Source organism: Bombina bombina, chromosome 7 (genome assembly GCF_027579735.1).
Source record: "Bombina bombina isolate aBomBom1 chromosome 7, aBomBom1.pri, whole genome shotgun sequence".
NCBI lineage: Eukaryota > Metazoa > Chordata > Amphibia > Anura > Bombinatoridae > Bombina > Bombina bombina.
In genome coordinates, this window is record NC_069505.1 from 189,029,133 (window position 1) to 189,051,258 (window position 22,126).

General features: G+C 38.6%; 1 protein-coding gene across 2 annotated transcripts in view; it reads left to right on the forward strand.

Annotated features, from left to right (window-relative positions):
- The first annotated feature begins 2,562 nt into the window (after positions 1-2,562).
- The window catches only part of ANO9 (anoctamin 9), a 233,973-nt gene continuing 214,409 nt past the window's right edge, over positions 2,563-22,126 (forward strand). Inside the window, exons 1-3 of one of the 2 annotated variants that reach the window (XM_053720509.1) lie at positions 2,563-2,956; positions 8,876-9,001; positions 11,558-11,617. In XM_053720509.1, the coding sequence (XP_053576484.1) occupies positions 8,996-9,001; positions 11,558-11,617 (66 nt within the window). In that variant the 5' untranslated portion in view covers positions 2,563-2,956; positions 8,876-8,995. The remainder of the gene's footprint in view (positions 2,957-8,875; positions 9,002-11,557; positions 11,618-22,126) is intronic. The other variant, XM_053720508.1, reaches the window with a different exon arrangement.

A 22,126-nucleotide genomic window follows, 5' to 3' on the forward strand; every position in this document is an offset into this window, starting at 1 on the left:
ACTTCTTTTAAATTTTTACCTAAGGTTGTGAATTCCAACAACATTAGTAGAGAAATTGTGGTTCCTTCATTATGTCCTAATCCTAAGAATTCTAAGGAGAAATCATTGCATTCTTTGGATGTAGTTAGAGCTTTGAAATATTATGTTGAAGCTACTAAGAATTTCCGAAAGACTTCTAGTCTATTTGTTATCTTTTCCGGTTCTAGGAAAGGTCAGAAGGCCTCTGCCATTTCTTTGGCATCTTGGTTGAAATCTTTAATTCATCATGCTTATGTCGAGTCGGGTAAAACTCCGCCTCAAAGGATTACAGCTCATTGTACTAGGTCAGTTTCTACTTCCTGGGCGTTTAGGAATGAAGCTTCGGTTGATCAGATTTGCAAAGCAGCAACTTGGTCTTCTTTGCATACTTTTACTAAATTCTACCATTTTGATGTGTTTTCGTCTTCTGAAGCTGTCTTTGGTAGAAAGGCACTTCAGGCAGCTGTTTCAGTTTGAATCTTCTGCTTATATTTTCAGTTTTTTTCTTTATAAGATTTAAACTTTATTTTTGGGTGTGGATTTTTTTCAGCGGAATTGGCTGTCTTTATTTTATCCCTCCCTCTCTAGTGACTCTTGCGTGGAAGATCCACATCTTGGGTAGTCATTATCCCATACGTCACTAGCTCATGGACTCTTGCTAATTACATGAAAGAAAACATAATTTATGTAAGAACTTACCTGATAAATTCATTTCTTTCATATTAGCAAGAGTCCATGAGGTCCACCCTTTTTTTGTGGTGGTTATGATTTTTTTTGTATAAAGCACAATTATTCCAATTCCTTATATTTATGCTTCGCACTTTTTTCTTATCACCCCACTTCTTGGCTATTCATTAAACTGATTTGTGGGTGTGGTGAGGGGTGTATTTATAGGTATTTTGAGGTTTGGGAAACTTTGCCCCTCCTGGTAGGAATGTATATCCCATACGTCACTAGCTCATGGACTCTTGCTAATATGAAAGAAATGAATTTATCAAGTAAGTTCTTACATAAATTATGTTTTTTCATTATTTTTTTCACATTATTTTTCATCATCCCCATTTGATTTTGGTTGTTTCCACATCTCTGCACCGGATCCCCTCACCGATTCCTATAGACACTTATTTGCTTAAGGACACGTTGGACATATCACTTGGAACACATAACTGTTCATTATTATTTTTTAAATGAGATCACAATAGCATCTTAAACAGTATCACTAATAAGAGATATCCCTCAGGAAAATATACCAATACTATCATCACTTTAAATATCAAGCATACACAATGATAAGCATTGTTGTTTTGAATATATGTTTCTTTATTTGTTTGTATGCCAATTCATGGATCCATGATTTTATCATTTTAGTATAAGTACCAGAGATGTGCACTTTTATTTGAATTTACAGTCTACTAAATTTGAATTAAAATTCTTAACTGTTACCACTACTTCACCTTCAGATAGAGAATGTCATTTTAAACAACTTTCCAATTTACTTCTGTGATCAAATTAGCTTTGTTCTTTTGGTATCTTTTATTGAAGAGTAAAACTAGGTAGGCTCATAAGAGCTCAGGAGTGTGCATGTGTCTTCAATACTGGCAGCAGTGTTTTGTAACATTATTTGTAGCTTTGTTATGCAATGTTGCAAAACACTGCTGCTAGTATTGTAGACACGTGCACACTCTTGAGCTCTAAAGAGCCTACTTGGTTTTACTCTTCAATAAAAGATACCAAGAGAACAACGCACATTTGAATATATTTTTTTAAATGACATGCTCTGATTCACAAAATTTTAATTTGGACTTTACTGTCCCTTTAATTCTACTTTATTCATTTATTGAGGGGCTGCAGAAAAGTCATTAGTTTTGTTTTATTTGCCTATGTTTCCTAACTGCAGTCCCCAGGGCACACTAACTGCTGATTTTCATGATAGCTTAATTACCGCACAGGTGAAATAATCAGCTGCTGACTGAGAGCAGGTTAGTAACCGTGGTTACTGATCAGCTGATTATATCACCTGTGCGTTAGTGCAGATATTGTGTAAAGATGCCCTGTTGTGAGTACTTGAGGACTGGAATTCAGAAACTCTGCCTTAAAGGGAACGTAGAGCCATGACTAAACTTTCATGGTTCATGCAATTGTAAGAGATGTTTAAATTTACTTTGTTCTTTTGGTATCCCTTTAAAAAAAAAGTATATCTAGATATGCTCAGGAGCAGCAATGCACTACTGGGAGCTAGCTGCTTATTGGTTGCTGCACATGTATGCCTCTTGTCATTGGCTCACAAAATATGTTCATCTGACTCTCAGTAGTGCACTGCAGAGGTTAAACACAGTTATGTGCAAGTGCAAGCAATAATATAATGATCTAGCACATTACAGCCCTTTTATGTCTTTTTAACGGTAAATGTATTCTTTATGAGTTTGTAACTTGCACTGAGAGTCGCCTCTGCATATCACAGCTAAGTAAGGAAGGTGTTAAACCTGATTTGTCTTGTATGGTAATTAGGGAGTGTCAGGTATTCCTATGCAACCCCACATTGTACACCCACAGCCCCAGGCAATAGGGAGGTGGGGCAGCACACACGGAAGTCAGGACATTAGAAGGGGACAGTAAACCTGCACCTCACCTGTCGGGGGACTTGTAGAAGACCAGCAGCAGCCTTAGAGCAAAAGCTGAAACACATTGCTCAAACTGGAAGCCCACACCTCACCCATACAGCCAGGCACCTCTACTGATTGGAGGAGAAGCAAATTCCTGAAGATATGAAAGTAATTTGTGTGCAGAGCACATCAGCACCGTGATACCTGGGCACATACTCTCCCTCCTGTACCTGGATTATATCAGCTGAGATTAACAGTAGAGGGACGAAGTGACCCACTACCTCTAGGAACACCTGCAAGTGACTGAGATACACCAACTCCAATGTGAAATGCAGGTAAGAGATGGGCCAGAGAGTTTGATTCTGGACTGAAATACACACAACCGTTTACCTAATGATTCAGTGAACAAATAACTTATGTGAGAATATAAAACTGTTGCTACTCAAGCTGTAAAAGGCTTCAGAGCACAATATGATTCAGCTCCTGCTGCATTTGATCAATTTAAAGGGACACTAAACCCAAAATGTTTCTTTCATGATTCAAATTGAGAATACAATTTTAAACAACATCCCAATTTACTTCTATTATCTAATTTGATTCATTCTTTAGATATCCTTTGTTGAAGAAATATCAATTCCCATGAGTGAGCTAATCGCACAAGGCATCTATGTGCAGCCATCAATCAGCATCTACTAAGCCTATCTAAATATGCTTTTCAGCAAAAGATAGCAAGAGAATGAAGCAAATTATAATTATTAGATGCAAAGATAATAGAAGTAAATTAGAAAGTTGTTTAAAATGACATGCTCTTTCTAGATCATGAAAGAAACATTTTGGGTTTCATGTCCCTTTAAGGCCAGAATGCTGCTGCTGTCTGGATTAGCACTGTTAGACTGGAATGTTTTAACCCTTTAATGTTAGGGACACATATAGAGTCTGTTTTCAGGCTAATTGTACAAATTGTTACTTAACGCACAAATATACATTGCCATATAAACTTTAAATGAGCAGGTACCCTAAACCTTTCTAAGTACATGGTGTAAAAAATGCAGATTGGTTTAACACAACGTGTACAGCAATACGCTACTAGTGAGTTGTAAATAGGGTTGGGCAGAGGAGTGTTGAGCAGTCAAAAAACATTGGGGGCTGTTTGTGGTCCCTGGGCTTTGGTACAGACTCATTAAGCACACATCATGTCATTGTCTTATATGGAGACTTTCATTTATACAGAAGCATTGTTGATTTCTAAAAAGACACGCATGTAATTGTTCTTAAGACACACATATAATTGTGAGATATTCTCGCTACACATGAGAAGCACAAGTATAAATAAATACCTCTGCACTTACATAGATGGGGGTATTTACACTAAGGCTGGATCACAGGTACTGTCCACTGATAAATGTCATTATTCTATAAACACTGACCTATCGACATTCATACTCTGCACTGTTTACCTATAAACATTAATAATCTGCTCTATATACGCCTATAGACATTCATATTCTGCACTGTACACCTATAAATATTAATAATATGCACTATACGTAAATATATACAGTATCTCACAAAAGTGAGTACACCCCTCACATTTTTGTAAATATTTTATTATATCTTTTCATGTGACAACAATGAAGAAATGAGACTTTGCTACAATGTAAAGTAGTGAGTGTACAGCCTGTATAACAGTGTAAATTTGCTGTCCCCTCAAAATAACTCAACACACAGCCATTAATGTCTAAACGTTGGCAACAAAAGTGAGTACACCCCTAAGTGAAACTGTCCAAATTGGGCCCAATTAGCCATTTTCCCTCCCCGGTGTCATGTAAATAGTTAGTGTTACAAGGTCTCAGGTGTGAATGGGGAGCAGGTGTGTTAAACTTAGTGTTATCGCTCTGACACTCTCTCATACTGGTCACTGGAAGTTCTACATGGCACCTCATGGCAAAGATCTCTCTGAGGATCTGAAAAAAAGAATTGTTGCTCTACATAAAGATGGCCTAGGCTATAAGAAGATTGCCAAGACCCTGAAACTGAGCTGCAGCACAGTGGGCAAGACCATACAGCAGTTTCACAGGACAGGTTCCTCTCAGAACAGGCCTTGCCATGGTCGACCAATCAAGTTGAGTGCACGTGCTCAGCGTCATATACAGAAGTTGTCTTTGGGAAATAGATGTATGAGTGCTGCCAGCATTGCTGCAGAGGTTGAAGGGGTGGGGGGGTCAGCCTGTCAGTGCTCAGACCATACGCTGTACACTGCATCAAATTAGTCTGCATGGCTGTTGTCCCAGAAGGAAGCCTCTTCTAAAGCTGATGCACAAGAAAGCCTGCAAACAGTTTGCTGAAGACAAGCAGACTAAGGACATGGATTACTGGAACCATGTCCTGTGGTCAATGAAACCAAGATAGACTTATTTGGTTCAGATGGTGTCAAGCGTGTGTGGCATCAACCAAGTGTGTCTTGCCTACTGTCAGGCATAGTGGTGGGAGTGTTATGGTCTGGGCCTGCATGAGTGCTGCCGGCACTGGGGAGCTACAGTTCATTGAGGGAACCATGAATGCCAACATGTACTGTGACATAAAGAAGCAGAGCATGATCCCCTCCCTTTGGAGACTGGGCCGCAGGGCAGTATTCCAACATAATGACCCCAAACACACCTCCAAGATGCCCACTGCCTTGCTAAAGAAGCTGAGGGTAAAGGTGATGGACTGGCCAAGCATGTCTCCACACCTAAACCCTATTGAGCATCTGTGGGGCATCCTCAAACGGAAGGTGGGGGTGCCCAAGGTCTCTAACATCCAACAGCTCCATGATGTCGTCATGGAGGAGTGAAAGAGGACTCCAGTGGCAACCTGTGAAGCTCTGGTGAACTCCATGGCCAAGAGGGTTAAGGCAGTGCTGGAAAATAATGGTGGCCACACAAAATATTAACACTTTGGGCCCAATTTGGACATTTCCACTTAGGGGTGTACTCACTTTTGTTGCCAATGGTTTAGACATTAATTGCTGTGTGTTTAGTTATTTTGAGGGGACAGCAAATTTACACTGTCATACAGGCTATACACTCACTACTTTACATTGTAGCAAAGTGTCATTTCTTCAGTGTTGTCACATGAAAAGATATAATGAAATATCTACAAAAATTTGAGGGGTGTACTCACTTGTGAGATAGTGTGTATATATATATACACACACACGTATAGTGCATATTATTTATGTTTATAGGTGTACAATGCAGAGTGTGTGTGTGTGTGTGTGTGTGTGTGTATGTATATATATATATATATATATATATATATATATATATATATATATATATATATATATATATATATATATACACACACACACAATTGTATGCAAAAGTTTAGGCACCCCTGACAATTTCCATGATTTTCATTTATAAATAATTGGGTGTTTGGATCAGCAATTTCATTTTGATCTATCAAATAACTGAAGGACACAGTAATATTTCAGTAGTGAAATGAGGTTGATTGGATTAACAGAAAATGTGCAATATAAATCAAAACGAAATTAGACAGGTGCATAAATTTGTGCACCCCAACAGAAATATTGCATCAATATTTAATAGAGCCTCCTTTAGCAGAAATAACAGCCTCTAGACGCTTCCTATAGCCTGTAATGAGTGTCTGGATTCTGGATGAAGGTATTTTGGACCATTCCTCCTTGCAAAACATCTCCAGTTCAGTTAGGTTTGATGGTTGCGGAGCATGGACATCCTGCTTCAAATCACCCCACAGATTTATAATGATATACTGGGATGGCCATTCCAGAACATTGTACTTGTTCCTTTGCATAAATACCAGAGTAGATTTTGGGCAGTGTTTTGGGTCGTTGTTGAAATATCCAGCCCCGGCGTAACTTCAACTTTGTGACTGATTCCTCAACATTATTCTCAAGTATCTGCTGATATTGAGTGGAATCCATGCGACCCTCAACTTTAACAAGATTCCCAGTACCAGCACTGGCCACACAGCCCTACAGCATGATGGAACATCCACCAAATTTTACTGTGGCTAGCAAGTGTTTGTCTTGGAACGCTGTGTTCTTTTGCCGCCATGCATAATGCCCCTTGTTATGACCAAATAACTCAATCTTTGTTTCATCAGTCCAAAGCACCTTCTTCCAAAATGAAGCTGCCTTGTCCAAATGTGCGTTTGCATACCTCAAGCGACTCTGTGCAGAAAAGGCTTCTTTCGCATCACTCTCCCATACAGCTTCTCCTTGTGCAAAGTGCGCTGAATTGTTGAACGATGCACAGTGACACCATCTGCAGCAAGATATGTTGTAGGTCTTTGGAGGTGGTCTGTGGGCTGTTTTTGACCATTCTCACCATCCTTTGCCTCTCCGATATTTTACTTGGCCTGCCACTTCTGGCCTTAACAAGAACTGTGCCTGTGGTCTTCCATTTCCTCACAGTGGACACTGACAGCTTAAATCTCTGTGATAGCTTTTTGTAGCCTTCCCTTAAACCATAATGTTGAACAAAATTTGTTTTCAGGTCATTTGAGAGTTGTTTTGAGTCCCCCATGTTGCCACTCTTCAGAGGAGAGTCAAAGAGAACAACAACTTGCAATTGGCCACCTTAAATACCTTTTTCTCATGATTGGATGCACCTGTCTATGAAGTTCAAGGCTTAATGGGCTCACCAAACCAATTATGTGTGTGTTCCATAGCATCCAGTGTTAGGTAGTTACAGGTATTCAAATCAACAAAATGACATGCTCCTGTATAATTTCGTTTTGATGCATATTGCACATTTTCTGTTAATCCAATAAACCTCATTTCACTACTGAAATATTACTGTGTCCTTCAGTTATTTGATAGATCAAAATAAAATTGCTGATCCAAACACCCAATTATTTATAAATGAAAATCATGAAAATTGACAGGGGTGCGTAAACCTTTGCATACAACTGTGTATGTGTGTGTGAATGTATAGATAGATACCTATAGATATACATACTCTGCACTATACACCTATAAACATTAACAATATGCACTATAGACATACATACTCTGCCCTGTACACCTATAGACATACTAACTCTATATACATACATACTCTGCACTATAATCCTATACAAATACATACTCTGCACTATATACCTATAGATATACATACTCTGCATTATATACATACATGATCTGCACTATAACCCTATACACATACATACTCTGCACCGTACACCTATATACATACATGATCTGCACTATAACCCTATACACATACATACTCTGCACTGTACACCTATAGATATTCATATTCTGCACTGTACACCTATAGACATTCATACTCGGCACTGTTCACCTATAAACAATAATCTGCACTGTACACCTAACAAACAATATAATTCCTTGCTAGATGAGGACAAACCACAAATGTAATAATCTAAGTCCCTGTGTTATTGTAGTATAGTCATTAAAAGCAACCATGTGTTACACAGGCTCAGGAAAACCCAGGTTTACCTGAGCCTGTATAGCACTCAGTTCCTTTTAATGCCTATGTTACAATAACTTTGATTACTACCTTTGTCCTCATCTGGCAAGGAATTATATTGTGTGTTCTTATCACTTATGTTTTTATCAAGCCGTGGGAGTGTCTTTTCTTCCAGAGCGCCAATGAAGGGGTGGACACCATTCAAGGTAACATTGTTTCAATATTTTCTGCTCTTGTTACATTGAACTGTAACGCTTTACTTATGGCACCTTGAATGTTTACACACATACATACTCTGTAATACGCACACACACACACACACATATATATATATATATATATATATATATATATATATATATATATATATATATATATATATATATATATATATATACATACATACTCTGCACTATATACTTATAGATATACACACTCTGTAGTGTAAACCTATAGACATTCATACTCTGCACTGTTCGCCTATAAACATTAATAATCAGCAGTGCACACACACACGCTTACATATTTTGCACTGTAAAGCTATAGATATATATACTCTGCACCACACAGCACTAGGCATATATAATATGCACCATAGACATACATACTCTGCACTCCCTTGTTTAAAACCACAGAATAGTTGTCATGACAAACATTGTGCTGCAATAAACAGTGTAAAAATATTACACATCTGTATTCAGATTTTGGTAAATGCATGAAATCACTTTTTTTTTCTTTTTTTTTTTCTGACAAATTTATTTTTCCTCCCATTTTCTGGCCCCATTGAACCAGCTGACTGACATCAACCAATCACAGACTAGTATACGTATACCCTGTGAGCTTGTGCACAGGCTCAGTAGGATCTTGTTTCCCAGAAAGTGAACATATGAAAAGACTCTGCAAAATTCGATAATGGAAGTAAGTTGGAAAGTGTCTTAAAACTGCTGTTCTATCTAAATCATAAAAGTTTACTTTTACTTGAATGTCCCTTTAATTTTTTTAAGATGGTTTTTTATCTGTTTTTATGCTGCTGCTGGCTTGTAGCACCAGTAGTAGCTACTAATTAATTTATTTTTAAGCTGCTGTCCAGCTGCTCTTCTGTTGCTCTTTCTAAATAGTTAATAAGGGGTAAATTAATTTATATTAATGAACAAATAATGTCAATAGTTGACTGAACCAATAACCCATGAAGTAATGTTGGGCATTTTTTTTTTTTTTTTAAAAAAAACATCATTCAACAACTTCACACTTCATATTAGGGTCAAATTTGTCAAAGCTACTGAGAAACAGCTAAAGTTATCATATAGTAAATTTCAGCCAAATGCAGTGACCATATGTATATGATCACTTAGGAGGTTTTCATATCACATCAAGCCGGAACTTATAAAAGTATCATCGTTATAATGACATCTGGAATAAATATACCTATAAGTTTCTGATTTTTCCTGCGGATCCTCATATAGCAAAAGCAAACCGTAAAAACTTCTGCAATTGTAAAATAAAATGCCTAATTATGTGTAGTTAAACAATATATGTTGCCCCATACTGCACACACAGCCTGCTGACATATCTTACCCCATACCTCACACTCAGCCTGCTGACATATGTTACCCCATACCGCACGCAGCCTGCTGTCATACAGTAATGTTCAAAAGTCTTAAACCACCATTAGATTTGTTGTTTACGTAAAGTTTTAATGACCATCCATATTTATTTTCTGGTCTCTTTATAATACAGGAAATATGTCCACAAAATATAAAAAAAAACACAATTTTCCAAACAAAATGGCTTCTTCATGTAAAAGTCAGTAATTAGTGTGACCTCATTTGTCACTAAGCACATCTTGAACTCTTTTTTTGGGGAGACCGTCCTGAAGTTTTCTGAAGTAATCTTCTGGTATATTTTACCAGGCTTCTTTCAGCACTTCCCAGAGTTCTTTCGATTTTTAGGTTGTCTTTTATTTCTTTCTCTGTTCAGGTGATTCCCATACTGCCTCTATAATAGTCAGGTCTGGACTTTGTGGAGGCCAATCCATGACTGTCAGTGTTTTATCAGCTGTTTTTCTCTCCAAATGTAATTTCACTGCATGATCAGTGCTTGGGATTGTTATTCTGCTGAAAAATAAAACCATTCCCAATCAGGCGCTTTCCAGAAGGAATGATATGATGAATTAAAACCTGTCTGTAATTTTCAGCATTCATGATCTCATCAATTCAGACAATATCCACAACACCACTGGCAGAAATGCAGCCCCAAACCAGGACAGACCCTCCACCATGCTTTACTGAAGTTCGCAAGTGCTTATTCTTCATTCTCTCTCCAACTCTTCTTCTCACATATAGTCAAAGATTGGATGCAAACATTTTAAACTTGGATTAGTCACTCCATAATACTCTTTTTCCACTGATCTTGATTCCAATCTTTGAGCATTAGCATACCGTAGCCTTTTCACCCTTTTTCCCCTTCCGAAAAAGTGGTTTCTTGGCTGCTACCCTTCCAAAAAGACCATTCCTGATCAAGCTTTTTTGGACTCTAGAAGGGTCAACTTGGTATCCTGATGAAGCTGCCAGATGCTGAGCCAGGTCCTTGCTGGACTTCTTCTAGTCTCTTAAAGAAGAAACTCTGAGAAACTTCTCATCAGGCCTTCCAGTCCTTTTTTATCCTTGACTTCTCCTGATTCTTCAAATTTCTTTCAGCTTGAATGCCACATGTACTTGAGTATCCAGTTTGTTTGCTGATTTCCCTTTGAGAGTGGCCTTGCTGATGCAAAAGTATGATTTTATGTCTGTCAAATTCAAAATCCCAAAGATCACAGAATGGAATGATGTGATTGAAAGTTGGTCTTATTAGCAAGCTTCCAATTAATTAAACTCATACCGCATGTGCATGTAATGCTCAAGCATGTCTTGCACAAACCTGGTTTAATAGACCTTTTTCACAGTAGTCATTTTGACATCAAATAGTAGGACAAATACAGGTGTATATAGGATAAATATAGGAGCTGTTTTTTCTGATTGTTTTCTGTTTTTAATACTGCATACAAATATCCTGCATTTTCTGGTTGTAGTCTAATAAAGAGACTGATAAATAATTATATATGGTCATTTATACCATTGCTAAAACAACAAATCTATTGGTGGCCTTTTGCACAGTACTGTATGTTACCCCATACCACACATGCAGCCTGCTGACATATGTTACCCACCCCTTACCGCAAACGCAGCCTGTTGACATATATCTTGCCCCATAACGCACACTCAGCCTGCTGACTTAAATCTTACCCTATACCACACATGCAGCCTGCTGACATATATCTTACCCCATACCACACAAGCAGCCTGCTGATATATATATCTTACTCCATACCGCACACGCATATATACTGGAACATACAGCACACAACTGTGGAATTATTTCTATGTATTTTAAGTATCTGTATGAAAACACTCATGGATGATGCATTTTATTTTCCAGGACGGAGGAAGTACCCCCTGGCGGGACCATCTGTTTCAGTGGGATTATCAGGACAAATATGTGAGTGTGTGTATATATTATGTGTGTGTGTATATGTATGTATGTATATATATATATATATATATATATATATATATATATATATATATATATATATATATATAATCTATATCTCTATCCGTACATACTATTTTCAGTACATGCAATATACTGTATATCATGTACATTTAAAGCAGAGATTCACTATTTGGGACCAGTCCTCTGTTACCCCCAATTTATATATATATATATATATATATATATATATATATATATATATATATATATATATATATATATATATTATCTCTCTCATCTACTGAAATGGCTTTTATTAGATCCAGGCAGTATTTGACAGAGGCAGCACGTTCTGAGAGAAAAAAAATTTTTAGTTTGGTTTTATTCACAGTCATATCCTCTAACTAAATATATAAACTCCTCCTCTCACTTTTCCAAGTTCATGTGGAGCACCCAGAGACCTCACTTTTACTTGCAACAATGAATAAATTACTCAGTGGCAAAAATTATAACAGCACTGACCATATTAATATAACAGCCTTCTCAGTACCAGTTTACAGTAACCCCTGAGTGCGCAGCTACAGTGTGCCTTTTTATTACCAGTTTACTGTAATCCCCGTGTGTGCAGCTACATTGTGCCTTTTTATTACCAGTTTACAGTCATCCCTGAGTGTGCAGCTACAGTGTGTGCAGCTATATTGTGCCTTTTTATTACCAGTTTACTGTAATCCCTGAGTGTGCAGCTACAGTGTGTGCAGCTACATTGTGCCTTTTTATTACCAGTTTACTGTAATATCCCTGAGTGTGCAGCTACAGTGTGCCTTTTTATTACCAGTTTACAGTAATCCCTGTGTGTGCAGCTACAGTGTGCCTTTTTATTACCAGTTTACTGTAATCCCTGTGTGTGCAGCTACAGTGTGCCTTTTTATTACCAGTTTACTGTAATCCCCGTGTGTGCATCTACAGTGTGCCTTTTTATTACCAGTTTACTGTAATCCCCGTGTGTGCATCTACAGTGTGCCTTTTTATTACCAGTTTACTGTAATCCCCGTGTGTGCAGCTACAGTGTGCCTTTTTATTACCAGTTTACTGTAATCCCTGTGTGTGCAGCTACATTGTGCCTTTTTATTACCAGTTTACAGTCATCACTGAGTGTGCAGCTACAGTGTGCCTTTTTATTACCAGTTTACTGTAATCCCCGTGTGTGCATCTACAGTGTGCCTTTTTATTACCAGTTTACTGTAATCCCTGTGTGTGCAGCTACAGTGTGCCTTTTTATTACCAGTTTACTGTAATCCCCGTGTGTGCAGCTACAGTGTGCCTTTTTATTACCAGTTTACAGTCATCCCCGAGTGTGAAGATACAGTGTGCCTTTTTATTACCAGTTTACAGTCATCACTGAGTGTGCAGCTACAGTGTGCCTTTTTATTACCAGTTTACAGTCATCCCTGAGAGTGCAGCTACAGTGTGCCTTTTTATTACCAGTTTACTGTAATCACTGAGTGTGCAGCTACAGGGTGCCTTTTTATTACCAGTTTACAGTCATCACTGAGTGTGCAGCTACAGCATGCCTTTTTATTACCAGTTTACTGTCATCACTGAGTGTGAAGCTACATTGTGCCTTTTTATTACCAGTTTACAGTCATCCCTGAGTGTGCAGCTACAGTGTGCCTTTTTATTACCAGTTTACTGTAATCCCTGAGTGTGCAGCTACAGTGTGCATTTTTATTATCAGTTTACAGTCATCACTGAGTGTGCAGCTACAGTGTGCCTTTTTATTACCAGTTTACTGTAATCACTGAGTGTGCAGCTACAGTGTGCCTTTTTATTACCAGTTTACTGTAATCACTGAGTGTGCAGCTACAGTGTGCCTTTTTATTACCAGTTTACAGTAGTTACTGAGTGTGAAGCTACAGTGTGCCTTTTTATTACTAGTTTACAGTCATCCCGGAGTGTGCAGCTACAGTGTGCCTTTTTATTACCATTTTACAGTCATCCCTGAGTGTGCAGCTACAGTGTGCCTTTTTATTACCAGTTTACAGTAGTTACTGAGTGTAAAGCTACATTGTGCCTTTTTATTACCAGTTTACAGTCATCCCTGAGTGTGCAGCTACAGTGTGCCTTTTTATTACCAGTTTACTGTAATCCCTGAGTGTGCAGCTACAGTGTGCCTTTTTATTACCAGTTTACAGTTATCACGGAGTGTGCAGCTACAGTGTGCCTTTTTATTACCAGTTTACTGTCATCACTGAGTGTGAAGCTACAGTGTGCCTTTTTATTACCAGTTTACAGTAGTTACTGAGTGTAAAGCTACATTGTGCCTTTTTATTACCAGTTTACAGTCATCCCTGAGTGTGCAGCTACAGTGTGCCTTTTTATTACCAGTTTACTGTAATCCCTGAGTGTGCAGCTACAGTGTGCATTTTTATTATCGGTTTACAGTCATCACTGAGTGTGCAGCTACAGTGTGCCTTTTTATTACCAGTTTACTGTAATCACTGAGTGTGCAGCTACAGTGTGCCTTTTTATTACCAGTTTACAGTCATCCCGGAGTGTGCAGCTACAGTGTGCCTTTTTATTACCAGTTTACAGTCATCCCTGAGTGTGCAGCTACAGTGTGCCTTTTTATTACCAGTTTACTGTAATCCCTGAGTGTGCAGCTACAGTGTGCATTTTTATTATCAGTTTACAGTAATCACTGAGTGTGCAGCTACAGTGTGCCTTTTTATTACCAGTTTACAGTCATCCCTGAGTTTGCAGCTACAGTGTGTGCAGCTACATTGTGCCTTTTTATTACCAGTTTACTGTAATCCCTGAGTGTGCAGCTACAGTGTGCCTTTTTATTACCAGTTTACTGTAATCCCTGTGTGTGCAGCTACATTGTGCCTTTTTATTACCAGTTTACAGTCATCCCTGAGTGTGCATCTACAGTGTGCCTTTTTATTACCAGTTTACTGTAATCCCTGAGTGTGCAGCTACAGTGTGCATTTTTATTATCAGTTTACAGTAATCACTGAGTGTGCAGCTACAGAGTGCCTTTTTATTACCAGTTTACAGTCATCCCTGAGTTTGCAGCTACAGTGTGTGCAGCTACATTGTGCCTTTTTATTACCAGTTTACTGTAATCCCTGAGTGTGCAGCTACAGTGTGCCTTTTTATTACCAGTTTACTGTAATCCCTGTGTGTGCAGCTACATTGTGCCTTTTTATTACCAGTTTACAGTCATCCCTGAGTGTGCAGCTACAGTGTGCCTTTTTATTACCAGTTTACAGTCATCCCTGAGTTTGCAGCTACAGTGTGTGCAGCTACATTGTGCCTTTTTATTACCAGTTTACTGTAATCCCTGAGTGTGCAGCTACAGTGTGCCTTTTTATTACCAGTTTACTGTAATCCCTGAGTGTGCAGCTACAGTGTGCCTTTTTATTACCAGTTTACTGTAATCCCTGTGTGTGCAGCTACATTGTGCCTTTTTATTACCAATTTACAGTCATCCCTGTGTGTACAGCTACAGTGTGCCTTTTTATTACCAGTTTAGTCATCCCTGAGTGTGAAGCTACAGTGTGCCTTTTTATTACTAGTTTACAGTAATCCTTGTGTGTGTGCAGCTACAGTGTGCCTTTTTATTACCAGTTTACAGTCATCACTTAGTGTGCCTTTTTATTACCAGTTTACAGTCATCACTTAGTGTGCAGCTACAGTGTGCCTTTTTATTACCAGTTTACTGTAATCCCTGTGTGTGCATCTACAGTGTGCCTTTTTATTACCAGTTTACAGTCATCCCTGAGTGTGCAGCTACAGTGTGCCTTTTTATTACCAGTTTACTGTAATCCCCGTGTGTGCAGCTACAGTGTGCCTTTTTATTACCAGTTTACTGTAATCCCCGTGTGTGCAGCTACAGTGTGCCTTTTTATTACCAGTTTACTGTAATCCCTGTGTGTGCAGCTACATTGTGCCTTTTTATTACCAGTTTACAGTCATCACTGAGTGTGCAGCTACAGTGTGCCTTTTTATTACCAGTTTACTGTAATCCCCGTGTGTGCATCTACAGTGTGCCTTTTTATTACCAGTTTACTGTAATCCCTGTGTGTGCAGCTACAGTGTGCCTTTTTATTACCAGTTTACAGTCATCCCAGAGTGTGAAGATACAGTGTGCCTTTTTATTACCAGTTTAGTCATCACTGAGTGTACAGCTACAGTGTGCCTTTTTTATTACCAGTTTACAGTCATCACTGAGTGTGCAGCTACAGTGTGCCTTTTTATTACCAGTTTACTGTAATCACTGAGTGTGCAGCTACAGTGTGCCTTTTTATTACCAGTTTACTGTCATCACTGAGTGTGCAGCTACAGTGTGCCTTTTTATTACTAGTTTACTGTAATCCCTGTGTGTACAGCTACAGTGTGCCTTTTTATTACTAGTTTACAGTAATCACTGAGTGTGCAGCTACAGTGTGCCTTTTTATTACTAGTTTACAGTAATCACTGAGTGTGCAGCTACAGTGTGCCTTTTTATTACTAGTTTACAGTAATCACTGAGTGTGCAGCTACAGTGTGCCTTTTTATTACTACAAAAATAGTTATAAGTGAACAGTGCGCCAACATATACAGTGCTAAAATCATTGACCATATAAATATATATAAAATGAACTCTTTCACAGATGTGGAAATGAAAGTCAATGGTATTGATATAAAAGTGAATGTTCAGATGTCCTAGCTTAGTATCGCTAAGTCAATATTACTTGGTGAGACCTAGGGGGTCAGAGTGCTCCCTCAGGCTCTGTCAGATGATGGCTCGCGGCTTCTTCAATACTTTTGCTTTTGTTCCAAAAGAACAAAATCTGTAGAAATATAGAATGGAAAAGAAGGCGCCACCATAGTGTACGGTCAGTGGATACAGACAAGCTTCAGATGCGCATGAAAAACTGGTACTTACAAGCTCCCTGACACTTGAGAAGTGTCACAAACGCCTTCTGGAACTTTATGAGTCGTCCAGCTGACTCCCACTACCGTCCTTATTGGCCCGTTCTATGGGGTATTCGGATGGATGCCGGATAACTTACTCTCCCGGTCGCAATCTGCTTTCTCAGGGTACAGTCTTTGGTTGGAGATAGCCAAACCCGGTCGGCTCTTGTGTGCAGTTGGGACCGTATAGTGCCGTAAACAGCACACTCCAAAATATATGAAAACAACTGCTACAATTAGATCAAATAAAGTTCGTGGATCCAACGTCTTATAAAACTTAACTTTATTTTATAATATAACACAACGTTTCTCGGTCTTGAATGACCGTTTCATCAGGTGTATATTGACATTAATAAAACCACAAACTTATATTGCCGGTTTGTCGGCGTCTGCTATTTCCCAATGCGCATGTGTGTCAGGACCTAGTCTTTCACATTGGAGGAACCAATATGGGTGTGTGATTATTGTTGGCGAATCGCTGTTTTCAATAATTATATATCACGCCTAAAGTAAACAAGCCTTTTGTGTCACATTTATCCCAAATAGGAGATTCGTGATTTATTCTTAATCTCAATGTGAAATTTTACAATGGGTCTAAGTCCGGATTCACATTCACACATGGAACGTATTATGCACACTGCATATGTAGCCTCCGCATATGGGCTCAATACTATCTTGCAATTATAAACAATGAAATACATACTTAGATGCACATTTCAAAATACTGCCTAAAAATTACAAATAAAATTGGCTCCCTTATCTAAAAATTGACATTGTAACAGTGGAACCAAAACCAAAATAAATTTGGATTAGATTAAATGAATATGGCATTAAAAAAGTGTGTAACAATCAGTCGCATTAGAGTACCTATATAATGCCTTGCTGATTACACGGTGTAGATATAGACCTTCTTGTCAGATACTCAAATTGGCTATTTATATCTATATAGGTGCAGAAGTCTTATGGACCTCAAGTGCATATAAACTATATGCAACTGTAAACTATAGGACCGATTGTGTTAATAGACATATATAAAACATTGTATAAAAAACATATATACAAGATATATGATAAGGAACTAAAAAGCATATATATAAAAATATATATACACATTATGGATTTACAAATATTGTATTAATAATAGATGTAAAAAATGTGTAAAAAATAATAAATAAAATAAAATAAATGAATGTATCTAGGAGTGGGGGACACTCTGTTACTCTTGATGGATAGGTGGCCTATAGCTAGTTGCTCTGTATAGCAAATACTATATTATGCCACATGATGGACCCACTAAATGGGCCCTACGCATAACCTGTATGTATCGATCTAAGGTTTTTGACATATGATTCCAACCTAATGGATCATGGGTACTGATGTTATACTATACTATACTAGGTTGCATTGACCTGTGTATTATTAATCATTATCAATTGAATGCGGCCATGTCGATATTTGCATTTAAGCCACCGGGAGACAGGGTCTTGAGTTTCCATATCCAATAAGTCTCCCTCTGTCTTAAATGCAAAAATCTATTTCTACCCCATTTGGGAACAATGAGCTCTAAGGGAAAAATACTGAAAGTGTTGGAGTCTCCTCTATGGCATTCTGCAACATGCCTAGGGACACTATGATTTTTTATATTTTTTATCTATATTTCTCTTATGTTCACCCCATCTTTTTTTGAGGGGTCTGGAGGTCCTACCTACATACTGGACCCCACAAATGCATTCCAGCATGTACACCACAAATGAGGAGTCACAAGTAAAATGGTTAGTAATGTGGAATATTTCTTTGGTTACAAAAGAAGTGTATTCAGTTCTTTTGTCATTTGTAAATGCACAAAGTCCACAATTGGGACGACTACACTTAAAAAAACCTGGTTTGCCTATCTGTTTACTTCTGATTGCATTCCTAGTGATGTTCTGTCTATTTTCCCTTGGGCAGTATTTCTTCATTACAATTTTACTAGGTGCAAGTTTACTTTTCAGAGTTGGCGCTCTTCTAAAAGTGCAATTGGGAGAAACACCTATATTCTCTTTCAATAGGGGATCCCCTGTTAAAATGTGCCAATATTTGCTGAGAATGTTTCTAATTTTGTGATGATTATTATTATATTGTGTAATGAAGCGTACTTCCTTAGATGGTCTTATATTTTTCTTCACTAATTCTTAATAATAATTTTTATTACTAGTTTACAGTAATCACTGAGTGTGCAGCTACAGTGTGCCTTTTTATTACCAGTTTACTGTAATCCCTGTGTGTGCAGCTACAGTGTGCCTTTTTATTACTAGTTTACTGTAATCCCTGTGTGTGCAGCTACAGTGTGCCTTTTTATTACTAGTTTACTGTAATCCCTGTGTGTGCAGCTACAGTGTGCCTTTTTATTACTAGTTTACTGTAATCCCTGTGTGTGCAGCTACAGTGTGCCTTTTTATTACTAGTTTACTGTAATCCCTGTGTGTGCAGCTACAGTGTGCCTTTTTATTACTAGTTTACTGTAATCCCTGTGTGTGCAGCTACAGTGTGCCTTTTTATTACTAGTTTACTGTAATCCCTGTGTGTGCAGCTACAGTGTGCCTTTTTATTACTAGTTTACTGTAATCCCTGTGTGTGCAGCTACAGTGTGCCTTTGTATTACTAGTTTACTGTAATCCCTGTGTGTGCAGCTACAGTGTGCCTTTGTATTACTAGTTTACTGTAATCCCTGTGTGTGCAGCTACAGTGTGCCTTTTTATTACTAGTTTACTGTAATCCCTGTGTGTGCAGCTACAGTGTGCCTTTTTATTACTAGTTTACTGTAATCCCTGTGTGTGCAGCTACAGTGTGCCTTTTTATTACCAGTTTACTGTAATCATGTGTGTCAGCTATAGTGTGCCTTTGTTTTTGGTCTTGTTCCTGCATCGCTCTTCAAGGACAATGGCCCTATTTAACAAAGGTCTGCTGGACCTGATCCGACAGTGCGGATCAGCTCTGACAGACCTCGCTGAATACGGAGAGCAATACGCTTTCCGTATTCAGCATTGCACCAGCAGCTCTTGTGAGCTGCTGGTGCAACGCCGCCCCCTGCAGATTTGCAGCCAATCGGCCGCCAGCAGGGGGGTGTCAATCAACCCGATCGTACTCGATCGGGTTGAATTGCGGCGATGTCTGCCTGCTCAGAGCAGGCGGACAGGTTATAGAGCAACAGACTTTAGACCGCTGCTTCATAACTGGTGTTTCTGGCGAGTCTGCAGGCTCGCCAGAAACACGGGCCCTCAAGCTCCATCCGGAGTTTGATAAATGGGCCCCAATGTCTTATTTTAACTCTTTACAGGTAGCGGCTGGTGAAGTTCCCCATCTTCACACCTTGAAATTTAGGTTCCTGCATTCAGTGACAGAAATGCTGCACATTCACAGATCAGTGATGTTACCTGCAGTCTGACAGTATTGTGTATGATACAGATCACTGCTGTTACCTGCAGTCTGACAGTATTGTGTATGATACAGATCAGTGATGTTACCTGCAGTCTGACAGTATTGTGTATGATACAGATCACTGATGTTACCTGCAGTCTGACAGTATTGTGTATGATACAGATCACTGATGTTACCTGCAGTCTGATAGTATTGTGTATGATACAGATTACTGATGTTACCTGCAGTCTGACAGTATTGTGTATGATACAGATCACTGATGTTACCTGCAGTCTGACAGTATTGTGTATGATACAGATCACTGATGTTACCTGCAGTCTGACAGTATTGTGTATGATACAGATCACTGATGTTACCTGCAGTCTGACAGTATTGTGTATGATACAGATCACTGATGTTACCTGCAGTCTGATAGTATTGTGTATGATACAGATCACTGATGTTACCTGCAGTCTGACAGTATTGTGTATGATACAGATCACTGATGTTACCTGCAGTCTGACAGTATTGTGTATGATACAGTATTGTGTATGATACAGATCACTGCTGTTACCTGCAGTCTGATAGTATTGTGTATGATACAGATCAGTGATGTTACCTGCAGTCTGACAGTATTGTGTATGATACAGATCAGTGATGTTACCTGCAGTCTGACAGTATTGTGTATGATACAGATCACTGATGTTACCTGCAGTCTGACAGTATTGTGTATGATACAGATCACTGATGTTACCTGCAGTCTGACAGTATTGTGTATGATACAGATCCGTGATGTTACTTGCAGTCTGACAGTATTGTGTATGATACAGAACAGTGATGTTACCTGCAGTCTGATAGTATTGTGTATGATACAGATTAGTGATGTTACCTGCAGTCTGACAGTATTGTGTATGATACAGATTACTGATGTTACCTGCAGTCTGACAGTATTGTGTATGATACAGATCACTGATGTTACCTGCAGTCTGACAGTATTGTGTATGATACAGATCACTGATGTTACCTGCAGTCTGACAGTATTGTGTATGATACAGATCACTAATGTTACCTGCAGTCTGACAATATTGTGTATGATACAGATCACTGATGTTACCTGCAGTCTGATAGTATTGTGTATGATACAGATCACTGATGTTACCTGCAGTCTGACAGTATTGTGTATGATACAGATCACTGATGTTACCTGCAGTCTGACAGTATTGTGTATGATACAGATCACTGATGTTACCTGCAGTCTGACAGTATTGTGTATGATACAGATCACTGATGTTACCTGCAGTCTGACAGTATTGTGTATGATACAGTATTGTGTATGATACAGATCACTGCTGTTACCTGCAGTCTGATAGTATTGTGTATGATACAGATCAGTGATGTTACCTGCAGTCTGACAGTATTGTGTATGATACAGATCACTGATGTTACCTGCAGTCTGACAGTATTGTGTATGATACAGTATTGTGTATGATACAGATCACTGCTGTTACCTGCAGTCTGATAGTATTGTGTATGATACAGATCAGTGATGTTACCTGCAGTCTGACAGTATTGTGTATGATACAGATCAGTGATGTTACCTGCAGTCTGACAGTATTGTGTATGATACAGATCAGTGATGTTACCTGCAGTCTGACAGTATTGTGTATGATACAGATCACTGATGTTACCTGCAGTCTGACAGTATTGTGTATGATACAGATCACTGATGTTACCTGCAGTCTGACAGTATTGTGTATGATACAGATCACTGCTGTTACCTGCAGTCTGATAGTATTGTGTATGATACAGATCCGTGATGTTACTTGCAGTCTGACAGTATTGTGTATGATACAGATCAGTGATGTTACCTGCAGTCTGATAGTATTGTGTATGATACAGATTAGTGATGTTACCTGCAGTCTGACAGTATTGTGTATGATACAGATTACTGATGTTACCTGCAGTCTGACAGTATTGTGTATGATACAGATTACTGATGTTACCTGCAGTCTGACAGTATTGTGTATGATACAGATCACTGATGTTACCTGCAGTCTGACAGTATTGTGTATGATACAGATCACTGATGTTACCTGCAGTCTGACAGTATTGTGTATGATACAGATCACTGCTGTTACCTGCAGTCTGACAGTATTG